The sequence below is a fragment of the Podarcis muralis genome, chromosome 16 (genome assembly GCF_964188315.1).
Source record: "Podarcis muralis chromosome 16, rPodMur119.hap1.1, whole genome shotgun sequence".
In the NCBI taxonomy this organism is placed as follows: domain Eukaryota; kingdom Metazoa; phylum Chordata; class Lepidosauria; order Squamata; family Lacertidae; genus Podarcis; species Podarcis muralis.
This window is the reverse complement of record NC_135670.1, coordinates 14544600-14560916: the sequence shown is the minus strand read 5'-3', so window position 1 is coordinate 14560916 and position 16317 is coordinate 14544600. Positions and strand designations below refer to the sequence as shown.

General features: G+C 45.9%; 1 protein-coding gene across 1 annotated transcript; it reads right to left on the bottom strand.

Annotated features, from left to right (window-relative positions):
• Positions 1–1860: 1860 nt before the first annotated feature.
• LOC114586517 (solute carrier family 22 member 6-A-like) lies at positions 1861–16006 on the bottom strand. Its single transcript, XM_028710108.2, has 10 exons — positions 15295–16006; positions 12704–12807; positions 10648–10802; positions 9184–9352; positions 7851–7974; positions 6905–7023; positions 4998–5212; positions 4540–4648; positions 3863–4066; positions 1861–2926 (listed from the first exon to the last, which is right to left on the bottom strand). The coding sequence occupies exons 1-10, from the start codon at positions 15697–15699 to the stop codon at positions 2842–2844; spliced, it is 1689 nt and encodes a 562-aa protein (XP_028565941.2). The 5' UTR covers positions 15700–16006; the 3' UTR covers positions 1861–2841.
• Positions 16007–16317: the final 311 nt, after the last annotated feature.

Below are 16317 nucleotides of genomic sequence, written 5' to 3'. Positions count from 1 at the left end.
GTGCATGCCCTCAATTTACAGCGCAACCAATAATTTCCTTGGTGTGTGCTTGATGGGAGGCGCTGACGGGCATTAATTAGGTGTTTACACAGCTCTGCAAAAGTGCTCACAACTGCAAGGAAGAGGTCTCAAATATAAATCAAATGTTCATAAATGTACAAGGCAAACACATGCATAAGTATATAAACCACATGTCTGAAATAGTACAGGAGAGCAATCCTGAAGCCATTTTGATTCTCCCAAATTGACCTCAAATATTTCTCTGTAAGAAGGAAGGAAATGGAAAAGCCTCTCCATTGTCTTTTGCTTACAAATCCTGTCTTAAGGGTATATTTGTGTATGAATAGGGTGAGCCTGTACAAAAGAATGGCCAGACTGCCCAGGTAATGCAATCGGTGACCATTATCAGGTATCCTGGCAGACAGGATTTCTGCTGTAGGTTTCAATTATACGCAATTTCACTGATGCGCACGGTGCCTCTAAACGTAAATCCCGCGTAAGGGGGGGGGGGAAGAATCTGCCTGTACTGCTGAAGATGATGTTACCTGTGTTGTTTCTGCTGTAGCACTGGACAATGCATGAGCAAAGCATTTAAACTTGCTAACATTTATGGTCTAGTCATTCCAAAAGAGGTGGAGGAGAATTTTAATTGCTTAATACTGGCACATTTTATAACATGGCAAATGTTTATTGAATACATAAATTGTTCAGACCGTGGCAGGAATCCACCCAGCACTCATGAGGAAATGTGGTGTGATCTCTTGGAGTAGTCAAATGAAACTTTAACACATGGCATGATAAAAGTCTGTAATTTTATCAGGACAAATTACTTGTTGCTTACTGTTGTAACAATTGTTTTCTCAAAATTTATATTCTGAACCATAAAAATAAATAAAAACAGTATTTTTTTAAAAAAAATAGTGGCATATTTAAAGCTCTAACAATGTGTATTTCCCGTGCTTTGCAAATGTTGCATAGATCTGTGTTTTCAACTCTGCTAGGGACTGTTTTTGCTATAGAGTCAAGCCTCGCACCCCTTTTCCCAGCCATTTTTTCTTTGTAGTTCCCCACACACATGGGACTTCAGGATTAACTGGTATTCCCCAGTGATTTCCAACCAAAACAACAGTCCACCAGTTTGGTGGCAGCCCTCCATATCAGGTACCTTTCAGTACCTTTCTATGTTTCTGTCTACATCAGCCCTTTACCCAAAGCACCAAGGGCTGCTGCCATGGATTGAGCTAAGAGCCCAGTGACATCTTAACGGATTTATTATCACAGATTCCAGAGGAGTAACCATGCAAATCGAAAATGTTGTCTGTTGACCGCAGCTACTACTATGCCATAAGATCCACTGTCCTGTAATATCACATATGAGCTTTAACTATTGATGAAGCCCAGGACAGTGAAACAAGACCAATATTCCGGAAATCCTTGTCTTAGACTCTATGGAAGGATTTTGTGGAACTGTAACAACCTTTCATGTGGATGGTTTGGACTTTATGAACAGACAGGTGGAACAGATACCATTACACATGGATGGACCTTATGCATGAACTGACTAGAGAATGATCTGATCCACTGGGTCTTCTGCTTCGTTTGTTTGTTGAACTTTATGAGTTACTTCTGTTGAAATTTATAATTTGATACAATGAATAGTATACCTTATTTATCTAAGAACACAGCCGGTTACGTCTTGTGTGTTTATTGAGCGTGCTTTACGTGACCATAGATTTGTTTGTTGTTGTTCTGTTGAAGCAAAGCAATGCAAAATGAAATAAAGAGCCTTGTGGCACTTTAAAGGCTAACACATTTATTATGGCATCATATGCATGAAAAAGCCTCTCATGGCCGACACACATATATATATATAGGTATAGAGAAAACTGTAAACAGTGGGGCCCAAAGGCCACAGGATGCAGAAAGTACAGTCTGACATTTCTTCGCAAATCTCAGATGTATACAATACAATAAGCACAGTAACCATTTTCATCAGTAGCAACTGGCAATCTTCCAAACTTTGTTCCGTTAATTACACACTAGGTATGAGAGGAAACCCTGGTTCCAATTGAGCCCCAGACACACAGAATCAAACTTGCCGCAAAAATTCTAGTTCAGTCAGAGGCTGCCTAGTGTGGAGTCAAGTCAAGTTGCAGAGCGTATCCCTGAACAGCTTTGGCAGGAGAGAAGCCTGTGGTCCTCCAGATGTTACTGAACTACAACTCCCATCATCTCTGATAAGGGATGGGGAAGGAAACTGAATCAGTTTGTATTTAAAGACAAACTCTAATTCACACTTTTCAAAACAGTACATGAATCATAACACAGCCACCTTTTGAAATTCACACTTCTCCAAATTTTGCTGTGCAGTTCTCCAGCCAAGTGATGTGTACAAAAATACATATACTTGGGCAAAGCGTGCATAAAAATGCATATATTAGTGAAAGTAGCGTACAAAAACACATTATATTGGAGAAAATTGCTTTGCAAAAACTATCCATTTTGCCAAAATTGAATAAAAAAATGTGTATATCAGGGTAAATTCACAATAAAATGCTGATGGGTTTTCAAGCAGGCTTTGAAAAAATAAATAAATTGCACACCGATGCAGAAATGTGGAGAACCAAATTTAAGACTGGAAAGAGTGTGCTGACATTTTGTGTCCACGTGAGCACATTAAATTTACATGCCTGTACAGTAGGTGTATGCATATCCCACCGCTTCCATCAATTCCCTCCCCACTGAGATTTAACTTTTAGAGAACCTGGGGAGGGGTCTGAAGACTGAAGACGGGTGGGCAGGTGAGGGTGGAGTGAAAAAGCCCCTGTGTCTTTTGTCTTCTTAGCTACCATCTTTGATGGGATCAGATTTGGTGGAGGCAAGAAGAACCTTCATTTGTTGTTCATCCTCTCGGAGGGGTCTTGACCTTAAAAGTAAAAGTGATTGAACAGAAATAAGCAATACAGGAGGTAGCAAGGAGAGTGATTATGCCCTATGCGGAAATGGCGGAAGGAGATGGGCATGTTTATCTAACCGTCTTAGAGACTCCACTCTGGATTTGTGTAGGGTTTACTCCTTTGCCTTTTCTTCTCCCAAAGATATCCCACAAGGCATTTACTGTTCACTAAATGTGTATAGACTCCTGCCAACCTAGCAGTTCGAAAGCACATCAAGTGCAAGTAGATAAGTAGGTAGCACTACAGCGGGAAAGTAAACGGCATTTCCGTGCGCTGCTCTGGTTCGCCAGATGCAGCTTAGTCATGCTGGCCACATGACCCGGAAGCTGTACGCCGGCTCCCTTGGCCAATAAAGTGAGATGAGCGCCACAACCCCAGAGCCGGCCACAACTGGACCTAATGGTCAGGGGTCCCTTTATCTTTAAATGTGTATAGGATTCCAGCCTAAAAGTCTTATAAATTCGTCAGTTAAAGAAGGGGGGGGTTAGTGTCTCTGAGTAGTATATAGAATTCTGTTTTCTTTCTTAAAGGTAAAGGTAAAGGACCCCTGACAGTTAAGTCCAGTCGTGAACGATTCTGGGGTTGCAGAGCTCATCTTGCTTTACTGGGCGAGGGAGCCAACATTTGTCCACAGACAGTTTTTCCAGGTCATGTGGCCAGCATGACTAAGCTGCTTCTGGCGAAACCAGAGCAGCACACGGAAATGCCATTTACCTTCCCGCCAGAGCGGTACCTATTTATCTACTTGCACTTTGACGTGCTTTCGAACTGCTAGGTTGGCAGGAGCTGGGACCCAGCAACAGGAGCTCCCGCGTCCCTCTTTTCTTCCTTAGCCAGCCCAATTTGAGGGCAGGGCCACCAGGGCAGAAACCTCCCCAAAGCGTTAGATATATCTTGAAACTCACCGTCTCTCCACTTCCTCAATTGTCTCTGCAAGTGGGACATTCCGGGTCTCTGGTAGAAAACAGGCAGCAATGCCAGAGATAATGGGGGCCGTTCCATAGATGATCAGCGGCAACGGTGCGAATATTTCCCCAGTCATCTTCACCAGAGGGGCTATCATGCTACCCACACGGGCCATGGTACCCCCCAGGCCCATCCCCGATTGCCTGTGGCAGGAGAGGAAACTGATGTGAAGATCTGCAGTTTTCAGCTCTTTCTAGAGCTTCTGGTTTGAATGTGGATTGCGCGACCGTCAGTTTGCTTAGAGTTTTCTAGGGCAGCATCACAAGATACAAAATAAAAATGCAGGGCTCTTCCAGATGGCCTGTTTGTTGAGCAGTCATCTTGATTTGCTCACACAAAGCTTAAAGGGCAGCTAGACAGCTTTACTGAACTTTTCATTCTGATTTCTTGGCAATGCATTTGCCATGACTTGCTTGTGAGGCGTTTGTACGTCTTCCTGTTAATCCTTAATTAATTCCACACTTTTCAATAGGGATAAAGGAGAAGTTCCGTTTTCATTTAAAGGCAAATCTACCTTAAACACACTTTTCAAAACAATACACAAACCGAAACACAGCTATCCTTCACAGTTATCTGAATTTTGCATTGTAGGTTTCCAGGACTCCCTTTGACCCACCTGACCACAGTTGGGAAAAGCTCTCCGGAGAAGATGTAGGCGCAGTTGAAGGAGGCTGCAAGGGAGCCTTTGCCGATCACAGCAAAAACCATTCGCAGATTGTTCAGATCTAAGAATTAAGAGAGAATTGTCAGTTGGAAGCAAAAATTCACAGAGGATAAGGCTACCAATGACATCTAGCCACGATGGCTATGCTGAAGCTCTGCTGTTGAAGGAAATATGCATCTGAACACCAATAGCTGGAAACTAGAGGTAGGGAGAGTTGCTCGGGTCTCGCTTTTGGGCTTCCCATTGGAACAGCTGGCTGGCTGCTGTGAGAACAGGATCCTGGACTGGGTGAAGCATTGACCTGTTCCACCAGGACTCTTCTTATGCCTGGGATTGAGGCCAGTGGGAGGGGAGACACTATATCTTTGCACGAACCAATTTCTGTGCCGCACTCATAACAAGATCCTCACCTGAAGGCACAAAGATGTTGGCCAGGATGCAAAGCCCTGCCAGGATAAGTGACGAAGCCTGGGAGAACCGGCGGCCCACAAATGTGATGGTCAGCACTGAGGCCAGCTTGGCTGGGAAGTCAACAGCGCCAAAGACCAGCTGGGTTAGGTAGATGTTGAAGCCAAAGTTCTGCAGGTCCATGGCCAGCCCATAATAGGCAAAGGCAGTGGAGAACCTGGGGTGACAGATCACAAGTCAGGATGCTCAACCAACACGCCCCCAACTTCCTTGCTTCCCAACAATGCAAAAGCTATCCCTGCCTTGTCTGAAATGGATTCCTATAATCTGTTGGTTTCAGTTTCTGACAGTTCTTTCTCTCCAATCTTACATTCCGTTCTCCACATTTCCATATCAGTTTGCAGTTTTTATTTTATTTTTAAGCAATCTTGCGAAAATTCACCAGCCATTTAGTGTGGATTTCTCCAAAGAGTCACATTTGTATGTGATTTTGCACATTTTCGTAAAGCAATTTCCCCCTGGAGAATACAGCGTTGTATGTGATTTTCACTAACATAGGCATTTTAGTGCACACTTTGCCCTAGTATATGCATGTGTGTACGCATTACCCGGCTGGAGAACTGCCTTTCAAAATTCAGACATGCGTGAATGAGGGCTCCTGGCATGCTTCCCTAGGGAAAGCATTGCTCAAACAGGGAGCCAACACTGAAAAGGCCCATTCCTCAGACTTCCTTCTTGAGAAAGATAGTTCAGGTATATGCATCCACCCTACACCTGCCACTGATGCAGGTATATGCAAATGATTCATTCAGCCCCTCTGCATTCTCCTTATTCCACCACCCCTTTTTTGCATCCCCTATTTGTTTGCTAGCATGTCAAGGCTGGGTCATTTGCAGGTTAGAACAGAGACTCAAAGTAAAGCTGGCTTTTGATTCAAGAAAATAGCATTCAAGCAGGGAGCACGCAGGCATGGCTGCTCTCAGTGGCAACGTTGCCAAGACTAGCTCTTGGCCCCTCCTCCTTCCACCTAAATCTCCTCCTCTGGATGTCTCCCAAACTGGCTCAAACTCTGGCAGGCCCTTGGGCTTCCTGAGCTTTCTGTTCAGCTACATGTAAGGCCCTGCATGGCCTTGGGGTCAAAGCAGGAGGGATGCTCAACATAGAGGGACCGGGCAGCTGTTGCAAAGCTGGTGCAGCTTTTGTCCTTTCCACCTTCTCTCTTTCAGGTCCAGGGCCTGATTTCTCTCTCTCTCTGTACCCGTATATCTGTACTTGTATATCTGAAGGAGCGTCTCCACCCCCATCGTTCTGCCCGGACACTGAGGTCCAGCGGCGAGGGCCTTCTGGCAGTTCCCTCACTGCAAGAAGTGAGGTTACAGGGAACCAGGCAGAGGGCCTTCTCGGTAGTGGCGCCCGCCCTGTGGAACACCCTCCCACCAGATGTCAAAGAGAACAACAACTACCAGACTTTTAGAAGACATCTGAAGGCAGCCCTGTTTAGGGAGGCTTTTAATGTTTGATGTATTACGGTATTTTAATATTTGGTTGGGAGCTGCCCAGAGTGGCTGGGGAACCCATCCAGATGGACAGGGTATAAATAATAATATCATTATTATTACCCTGTCTTGCCCTCGAAGGGCTTTCTGCCTCAGGCTCTTCTCTTTCCCTCGAGCCTGTTGCTCCTTGCGCTTCCCAGCCTCCCTCCATCTCTGACCTGTCTCCAGAGTCCCACCACCACAATCTTGGTTGTGAGCCTTCCTCCTCTGCTGTTTTCCTGGGGGAGTTATTCGGTTGGAGTCTCCTAGTGCTCCTCTTCATCCAGCCTGTCCCCGACATTGTATTGGGGTGGCGGCAAAGTTTGTGTTCCTTTTTTTTTGCCCCAGCAAGTAGAAGAAAAGAAGGCACTTGCCAGACAAGGGAGATCCCGCAGGAGATTCTGCGAATGGCAGGTGTCCACACCAGGTCGGCCATGCCGTGGCTGGCTTTGGTGGCGGAGGAGAGCTCCTTTTGCATGCTGGATTTCAAAACCTGAGCAGGAAGAGAGGCAAAGTTGGGATAAACCAAGCAGGGGACAGAAGGTCACCAACGCAACCCTGCAGCATCCTGTTCTCCCAGTAGCCAATCAGACGCCTCTTCTGTAAAGCCCCTAAACAGGACCTGAGCACAGTCACAACTCTCTTCATCTGTGATTCCCACCAACTGATATTCAGAGACATGGTGCCCCTAACTGTGGAAGCAGAACATAGCCATCTTGGCCCATGGCCACAGAGAGCCTAATCTGCCGACACTTTGTCTCCCAAGACTTGTTACAGAATGAGAAAACAGGGGCATTAAATGCTTTACAGCTCCCGACACAAGTCGGCTGACAATGAACCTGAGCTGTGCAGCAAAGCGTTTTGCTTTGGAAATCAAATTTTAATCTAGCAAGCTCGTGCATAGCATATATAGAAAGGTGGTATACAAATTAAAAGTGGAATGAAATAGTTGAAAGGCATCAAAATATGTTGGCAAATGAGGGACTCGCCAACCTCCCAAGCTGGATTCGTAATGGCCAAACGATCTCATGGTTAGCACATTCCCACTAAATAGGAGTTTATTTGGCAACATTCATGAATGAAAAATGAATAACTGAATGAAGTGAACTGAAAATGGCTGAGCCCTAGGGATATGTGCTCAGAGTACTTTTCCATCACAGCCAACTGCAGCCAGTCCTCAGGTGTCTCAGGATGGGAGGCCTGAATTTGAACTCTACCAATGAGTTTGCTAGGGCCGTTGCACACACGGCTGCTTCCTAATTTTGTGCCTGTGCAAGAAGTTGCATTTCTTCCTTGTCCTGCATCCCCAGCGTGATGTACCTCCACACTAAGTTTGTCTCCTTCGTTCTTCTTCCCATTTATTTGGGCGGCTCTCTTGAGGCCTTTCACTGCCTGATCGTGTTTTCCTGAAATTGCCAGCCATCGTGCCGACTCCACATACAGCCTGCAGACCAAATACAAGAAAAGGGGGTTCTTTCAGTAGCTCTCTGAGGGAAGGAAGGAATGGCTAGAGCAGGGAGCAGTTAACTCTTTATCAGAAGAAATGCCTGCTCAGGGGAGCCAGGCCTAATGAGCACAGCAACTCTTTTCTATTGGTCTTGCCTTTATGAGGCAATTGTGGAGGCTGAATGTCTCTGCCTTCCCACAGCTGCCTAAGTCCCCTCCTCTCCCAGATCCTTCCCAGACAATCTGAGACTACACCAATGTGCCTCTCTCTGCTCTTCCCTCTTCATACCTCTTCTGGTCCTGGGAGACCATGGGGGAGGGGAGCTTGGTGCAGCAGGAGAGAGAGAGAGAGAGACACCCTGGGTTCCTCACCAGCCTGACTCATCTCTGCCTTTTGGGCTCCCTCCACTGCTGCTTCCAATTCTGGACTTCTCTCTGCCACCGAATCTCCCTGCTCACTAAACCCTGTTACCTCTTCTGCTTCCTCCTCCTCCTCCCTGTCTGCTCCCTCTGTCCAGTTCTTATCATCCCACCACCATTCCTTGGGCTCTGAGCCTTCTTCCTCTGGGGGTTCCCTTGGGGATTCCCCAGCTTGTGCCTCCCACCACTCCTCTGTGTCCCACCACTCCTTGACCATACCTGTCAACTTTTCCCTTTTCTTGAGAGGAATCCTATTTGGAATAAGGGAATTTCCCTTTAAAAAAGGGGAAAGTTAACAGCTATGTCCTTGATGGCTTCTGCCTGCTAGAATTTGTCCTCGAACTGTGATTGTGCCTCTTTTCTTGCCTGCATGGAGACGTCTGATTTAGCCTCCTAGAGAAAGGTAAGATTCACACCTGCTGCCGCGCCCTCTTTTCCCTTTGGCCCCGCCCACCACTGTCATGTGGCCCCAGGGAAGTCATTCACAAGGAATGTGGCCCTTGGACCAAAATGTTTTCCCACCCTTGTTGGAAGGATATACTGGGACCGATTTAAAAATGCAAAGTAACCCACTGTGAGCTTGGAGCACCTTCCACTCTCCGACTTTGGGACTGGGGCCTGCAGTAAGCAGGACCCAGCCATGCGTATTACTTCACTTGCTGCAAAATGTGTCAAGCCAGCCCTGATGTACGGGGCGGCCTGAGCCCTCCTGCTCCTGAGCTTTGGGCTTCTCTGCCCCAAAGTCCTGCCCTGGTGGCGCCACTGCCAGCAGACCACATTGACCTACCAGGAGTAGAGGAAGAATACAAAGAAAGGCAGGGAGACTGTCAGCTGCAGCCAGCGCCAGCCAGGGATGGCGTACGCCAGTCCAGCCAGGATGAACTGCCCAGAGGTGTAGCCATAACCGTTGATGGTGCCAACAATGGCACGGTACTTGGTCGGAATCCACTCCATGCCTGGGGAAGGAGACAAGGATACATTTTTTTAAAATGCTGCTTTTTTCAGGTTGGCAACCGATGTCAGAGGAGCAGGGTGAGTAAAAACGATAAAAGTGCGCAGGTAACAATTATGGGTACCACTTTCTTGCCGCGATTCTTGCTGTTCAGGGTAGGAGTCGTACATTAGTTGCCTAGCTAGGATATAGTTTTCTTTTCCCACCTTTGAACCTGAGCTGTTGACTCAAATTCAAGTTGATTAAGTGCCATGGGAGTTGATTGAGTGGACAGGGCACCGAAACACAGAGCTGTTATAGTCACGTAGATTAAAAAGGCATAGGTTTTTCTTTTCAAATTGGGAGCAATGTTTCAATATACAAAAATAAAGTGTGTAGAAGTGCTGGCTTAGTACAGTTAAAATGTAAACTTTTCCCCTTGTAAAGTAGGCTTGTTTCTAAATACACACACACCCTCTCCATTTTCCATCCAGACAGTCATAGAATTATAGAGTTGGAAGGCACCACAAGAGATTCACAGAAGATTGGAAGAAATATACGAACTATTTGAAGAGCAAATTACGCTAGTAGGACTACAAGAAATTTTGTAAGGAGGAATATATGAAATATTGCACAGAAGATAAAGAGGAGAGACATTACTTATGATACTTAAATGTAATAGTGAAAGTAAGAAATGTAAATTAAGTGGAAAAGGTTGGGAAATTTTCAGATGTGATTGATGGAAGTAAAAAAATTGTATAAGATATAAAAGTATGTTTAATAACTGTTGAAAATGATGTTAAAAAACTAATATATAATAGTAATAATAGTAATAATAGTAATAATAGTAATAATAGTAATAATAGTAATAATAGTAATAATAGTAATAATAATAATAATAATAATAATAATAATAATAATAATAATATAGAGAGTTGGAAGGCACCACAAGGGTCATCTAGCCCAACCCCCTTTTTGCCCCATGTGGGGCTCGAACCCACGACCCTGAAATGAAGAGTCTCATGCTCCACCAAATATCCACAAGCAAGAGGCATTGTCAGAGTGCAAGGGCACGTTCCCTCCAGACAAAAACCCCTTCAGGGCCAGCGAAAGGTATTGCCTAGGGAAGGCGGGGGAGGTGTCTGAGGAGAGTCACGGCGGCCAGTTAGACAGGCCTTGGGGGCTACCCTTGGCCCTGGGACCTGAGGTCCCCATCCCCGGTTTGTAGGATGAAATGGAAGTGAGCCTGGTCTTCTCAGGTGGCTTGTGAAGGGCTGCTTGAGGACTTGGCCAGTGAGAGAGGAGCGTCGAAGTACTCACACAGGGAGACGGAGTTAATCGCTATCCCCGACATGGCCATTCCACACAGGAAGCGGAAAACGCAGTAAGCCGTGTAGTTTGGTGCGAAGGCAGTGGAGCTGCCCGCCACCCCCATCAGCAGGTAGCTCCAGACGATGAGGGCTTTCCGGCCAAACCTAAATGATGGGGTTGAACATGTATTAATGTGAAGCTAAGGAAGGACAGATCCTGAAGCTGAGGCTCCAATACTTTGGCCACCTCATGAGAAGAGAGGACTCCCTGGAAAAGACCCTGATGTTGGGAAAGATGGAGGGCACAAGGAGAAGGGGACGACAGAGGATGAGATGGTTGGACAGTGTTCTTGAAGCTACCAGCATGAGTCTGACCAAACTGTGGGAGGCAGTGGAAGGCAGGAGTGCCTGGCGTGCTCTGGTCCAGGCGTCACGAAGAGTCAGACATGACTAAACGACTAAACAACAACAAGAGGAGCGTAAAAAAACTGCCTTATATACCACATCAGGCCGTTGGTCTATCTAGCTCACTGTTGTCTCCATGGACTAGCTTTGGCTCTCCAGGGTTTCAGGCAGGGGAGCTTCCCAACCCCACCTGAACACACCTGGGATGAAACTGGGAACTCAGGTGTGCAAAGCAGATACTCTTCCATTTGGCTACGGCCCGTCTCCCTTCTTCACTGCAGAGATGGGACCCTCCTGATGTTGTTGCCATTTTGCATTTCTTAGTGCAGAAAGTATTGACCTGATGTGTAGAGATCTTTCCTATTCTAATTAATTCAAGAGGGTTCTGGAAGCTTCTCTGTGTGAAATAAACAAGCAGAAGGTTCATGTTTGGGTTATTCCTTCAGAGAAGCTGAGAAAAGCTGGTTTAAATGGGTTCTCTTATCTCTTCTGTCAAGGTCATGCTGACTATAAAAGAAAGGTCAGAAGGAGCCTGGGTCTTTCTACCTCTGGTGTGGTGTTCTGTATACAGTGGTAACTTGGTTCTCAAATGCCTTGGTGCTCAAACAACTTGGAACCCAAACACTCCAAACCCAGAAGTAAGTGTTCCAGTTTGTGAACTTTTTCGGAAGCCGAACGTGCTCTGTTTGGAGTGCTACACTTCCGTTTTGAGTGACACACTTTCGTTTTGAGTGCTATGCTGAGGTCTGTCTGTTTTTGCAATTTATTTTGCGTTTTTGTTTTTGCGGCTCTTTTTATTTTGTTTTTGTGAGTGTATGGAACCCAGTTCAGCTACTGACTGATTGATTGTGTGACTGCAGTACATTGTTTGTTGCTTTCATTTTATGGATCAATGGTCTCGTTAGATAGTAAAATTCATGTTAAATTGCTGTTTTAGGGGTTGTTTCTAAAAGTCTGGAACAGATTAATCCATTTTGCATTACTTTCTATGGGAAAGCATGTTTTGGTTTTGGAAAGCTTTGGTTTTGGAACGGACTTCCGGAATGGATTAAGTTTGAGAACCAAGGTACCACTGTATAGTGTTAAGGTTTAGTCTTATTATAAGCTATTGTAAGTTTAAGTCAAGTCCGCTGCAACTGGATTTCTTATGAACAGGGCCAATCCTGAATGTCTTGGATTTGTGACCATTATGCTCATTTGCCTTCAGTAGCAGCAAAGCTCTGCTGGATGAAATATTAATTGCCTCTGGTCTATTTATTTATTATTATTTTTTTGGCTACTTGGTTAAGTTTTTACTCTGCTAACTATATGTTGGAATCTGCTCTGGATCAATACTGAGTAGAATTCTGACAGTTTTGGGGCTACCATCGTCCCTGCCCACAGTAGCTCTTTAGTATTCCTAGAGGTATTTGGACTTGCGGAGAGTTTAAACTTTCAGCATTGCTGGAGCCTGATAGGCCCACTGGTTTCACCATAAGACCTGCTTTAGGCTCCACCCCTTGACCCAGGTGGCCACGCAACAGGCCACGCCCACATCCCTCACCCACAACCCCAACCACATTGATTTCAAGAGCTGTTATTATACCCCAGAGGAAGGGGACAACCAACCCCCACAGATTGAACTGGAGAATGGGGGAGATTCATCCAGCTTTGGACCTCACCTGTCTGAGAGGTTACCAAACAGCACCGATCCGATCAGCACTCCGGCCATGTAGATGGACTGGGCCATCTGCCTCAGGGTCCGGGAATCGCACACCAAATCCCACTAAAAATCGAGAAGGGGGGGGAGCAGAGACTGTGAGAACAAAGGTGGACATAACATTTGAAGCAGCCTCACAGCGGGGCTTAATTTCTGAGCCTGGAAATCTATTTTCAGTGCCTCGTGGAATCTGTTTCCAGTGTCCCAGAGGAAAAATTCTGTGACTGGTGAACTTCGGGCTCTAGGTGAAGGCATTGAAAACAATGACTCATTACAAAGGTGCTGAAAACAATGACTCATTACAATCCTTATCATACTTAAATATACCACTTTAGATAATATAACTGTGAACAAGGTAGAGTGCTGAAAGGGGATAAGGAGTAACTTAGGGAAGTCATTATTTAAAGAAGCTGCTTACAGTGGTACCTCGGGTTAAGTACTTAATTCGTTCCGGAGGTCCGTTCTTAACCTGAAACTGTTCTTAACCTGAAGCACCACTTTAGCTAATGGGGCCTCCTGCTGCCGCTGTGCCACTGCTGCACGATTTCTGTTCTTATCCTGAAGCAAAGTTCTTAACTCGAGGTACTATTTCTGGGTTAGCGAAGTCTGAAACCTGAAGCGTATGTAACCTGAAGCGTATGTAACCCGAGGTACCACTGTATTAGTTTGTACATTTACAAATAGGTGCCTATGTTCGATGTCCATGTTTCTGATGCTGCCGATTCATCCTACCTACAAATTTATAGTAACCTCACTCTCTCATGCATCCAAAATCCATGCATAAGGAGGGAGGAATCTGGCTCAGAGAAACACCTCCCCCCCAATAGTCCATGCTAGCTGATGTTTGGAGGGTATATTGGGGAATAATAATAATAATTTATTTAAAATAATTTATTTATTTATTCCCCAGCCACTCTGGGCAGCTCCCAACCAAATATTAACACAATACGGCATTAAACATTAATAACTTCCCTAAACAGGGCTGCCTTCAGATGTCTTCTAAAAGTCAGATAGTTGTTTATTTCTTTGACATCTGATGGGAGGGTGTTTCACAGGGTGGGCGCCACTACCGAGAGGGCCCTCTGCCTGGTTCCCTGTAACCTCACTTCTTGCAGTGAGGGAACTGCCAGAAGGCCCTTAGAGCTGGACCTCAGTGTCTGGGCTGAATGATGGGGGTGGAGACGTTCTTTCAGGTATACTGGACTGAGGCTGTTTAGGGCTTTAATGGTCAGCACCAACACTTTGAATTGTGCTTGGAAACGTACTGGGAGCCAATGCAGAAAGGATGGGATCTCTGAGGAAAGGCATGGCTGGCAGGAAGCTTGGACATTTTGCTACAGATCCCACTTGTAGACACTGAAATACAGATTCTTAAGCTTGAAAAACACCATAGCATTATGTTCCAGATGTGAAGAAATCCCTCCCTTTCGCTGTTACATTTTGACTCCACACACCTCTGGTTGTTATAGCTGACACCCCTGACAGATCTGTTGCTATAAGGTGCTTTGGGTCTACAAAATTTAATGAGGTGTACAAAAACTGATTTGCTCGCACAAGGTTTATGCCAAAAATATAAAATGTTCAGTCTTGATTGAGCATCTGTTCTGATTTCTTTTGTCTTTTAAAGCGGCTCTTTAGAATTCATCAGCATTTTGGTGTGACTCTCTCTTCTAATATACATATTTATGCGTGTAATTTTGCCTACTGTACACATTTTTGCAAGCAATTTCCTCATATAATGCAATATTGCATGCGCTTTCTGCTAACGGGTGGATTTTTATGTGTGCCTTCCCCCGAGTCACATATTTTTATTCACGTTATTTGGCAAGCGAACAGCATCCAAATCTCTGGAGAAGTGCGGATTTTGAAGGACAGCTGCTTAGGGGTTTGCATATTGCTTCGGGAAGTGCAAATTAGGGAGCTTCATGTGAAAAGGTGAACTCAAACATAATATCTCCTCCAGCTCTATGACTCTTTTCAGCTCTATGAAAAACTGTTGCCTCATTTGTCTATGACAGGACAGGAACCTGCCTTACTTACATCAAGTTACACCATTGGTCTATTTGGCTCAATATACTCTACACAAGGGTTTCCCAAACTTAGGTCTCCAGCTGTTTTTGGACTACAGTTCCCACCATCCCTGACCATTGGTCCTGCTAGCTAGGAATGATGGGAGTTGTAGTCCAACAACAGCTGGAGACCCAGGTTTGGGAAACTCTGGCTGCACTGACTGGCAAAGGTTTTCCAGGTGCCATTGAGAATTGAAGCAGGGACCTTTTGTATGTAAATAACATATGCTCCTTTCCCTTTTAAAAAAAGTTAAGATTCTAGACCTCATGGTTCTTAACTAAGGAGCTTGGGAAGCTGCCTTCTACTGAATCAGACCACTGGTCCATGTAGTGGACTTGCAGTGGCTCTCCAGGGTTTCAGGCAGGGGACACTCCTTCTGCACTCCAAGCAGGTGCTCTACCACTGCACGATGGACCTCCCAGCCACTTATCCTCAACCCCACTCTCTCAAGGACGGTCCAGATAGAGGGCTGCTCTCTCTCACCTCGCTGATGATGGTGTTGGTGAACATGCTCCTGTCGTAGATCCACCCATCAACACATGGCTCAGTGTCCACCACGGCGTTGCTGGGGAGGGTAGCGTTTGGATCCAGGAGCCGCCACTGGGTGGTGACGAAGCGGCGGCACTTCTCTACCTGCTTGTTCTCATCCACCGGGATGGAAATCCGGAGGGAGCTCTCGGCTCCCAGCTGCTGGGTGAGGTTGCTGGCATGGCGGGTGTGGTTGGCCGTGATGCGGGGCCGGCAGTGGTGCTCGGGGATGCCTGCCGTGAAATTCTGCAGGAGGTTGTGGTTGGCCAGAAACATCAGAGGGATGGCCAGGAAGGCAACGGACATCCTTTGGAAGCGGCCCATGCCTCCCAGGTTGTCCAGGATATCTGCGAAAGTCATAGTGGTGTTGGTGGTCAGCCGAGTAGAGTTCCCTGGAGGAGAGAGGCTCCCAGGAGACCCTGATGGGATTCAAGCCTCCGCACACTGGTTGGAGTTTACAGAGAACTGGCCTCCTGTGTTTCAGGAGGCAGAAACGTGTCAATCCACAGTTCCCAGACGGCGTGGCCTGAAATCACCGAAAGCCCGTTGTCGCCCCTTGCTTTTCTCTTCACCTATCAATAATATTGATCTTCTCTCCAGCTCTCCTTTATTCCCAAGGGAATTTAAGAACAGGGCCTCTATGTGTTGATGCTGAGAAGATGCCTTCAGTATATAGGACCCTCCTGGCCAATCCACATGCTTTGAAAAGCCAGCACTTTGTATAAAAGCTTCGGGCCGGTTAATTTTTTACCTCTGAGAGCAGTTTCCAAGGGGGCGGTGGCAGCTTAAATGGAAGATGCTCCATCTATTGGGAAAGGGGGAAGTGGACCGGAGCAGTGGACCTTGGCATGTTACATCACACGGGTGACATAACAAGAGCTATCGCGCTAAGTCATTCTCAGAGAAGACCTACAGGGATGAATGGGATTCAGTTATTCCCATTAATCTCAGTGGGTTTGCTTGGAGGACGACTAGTGG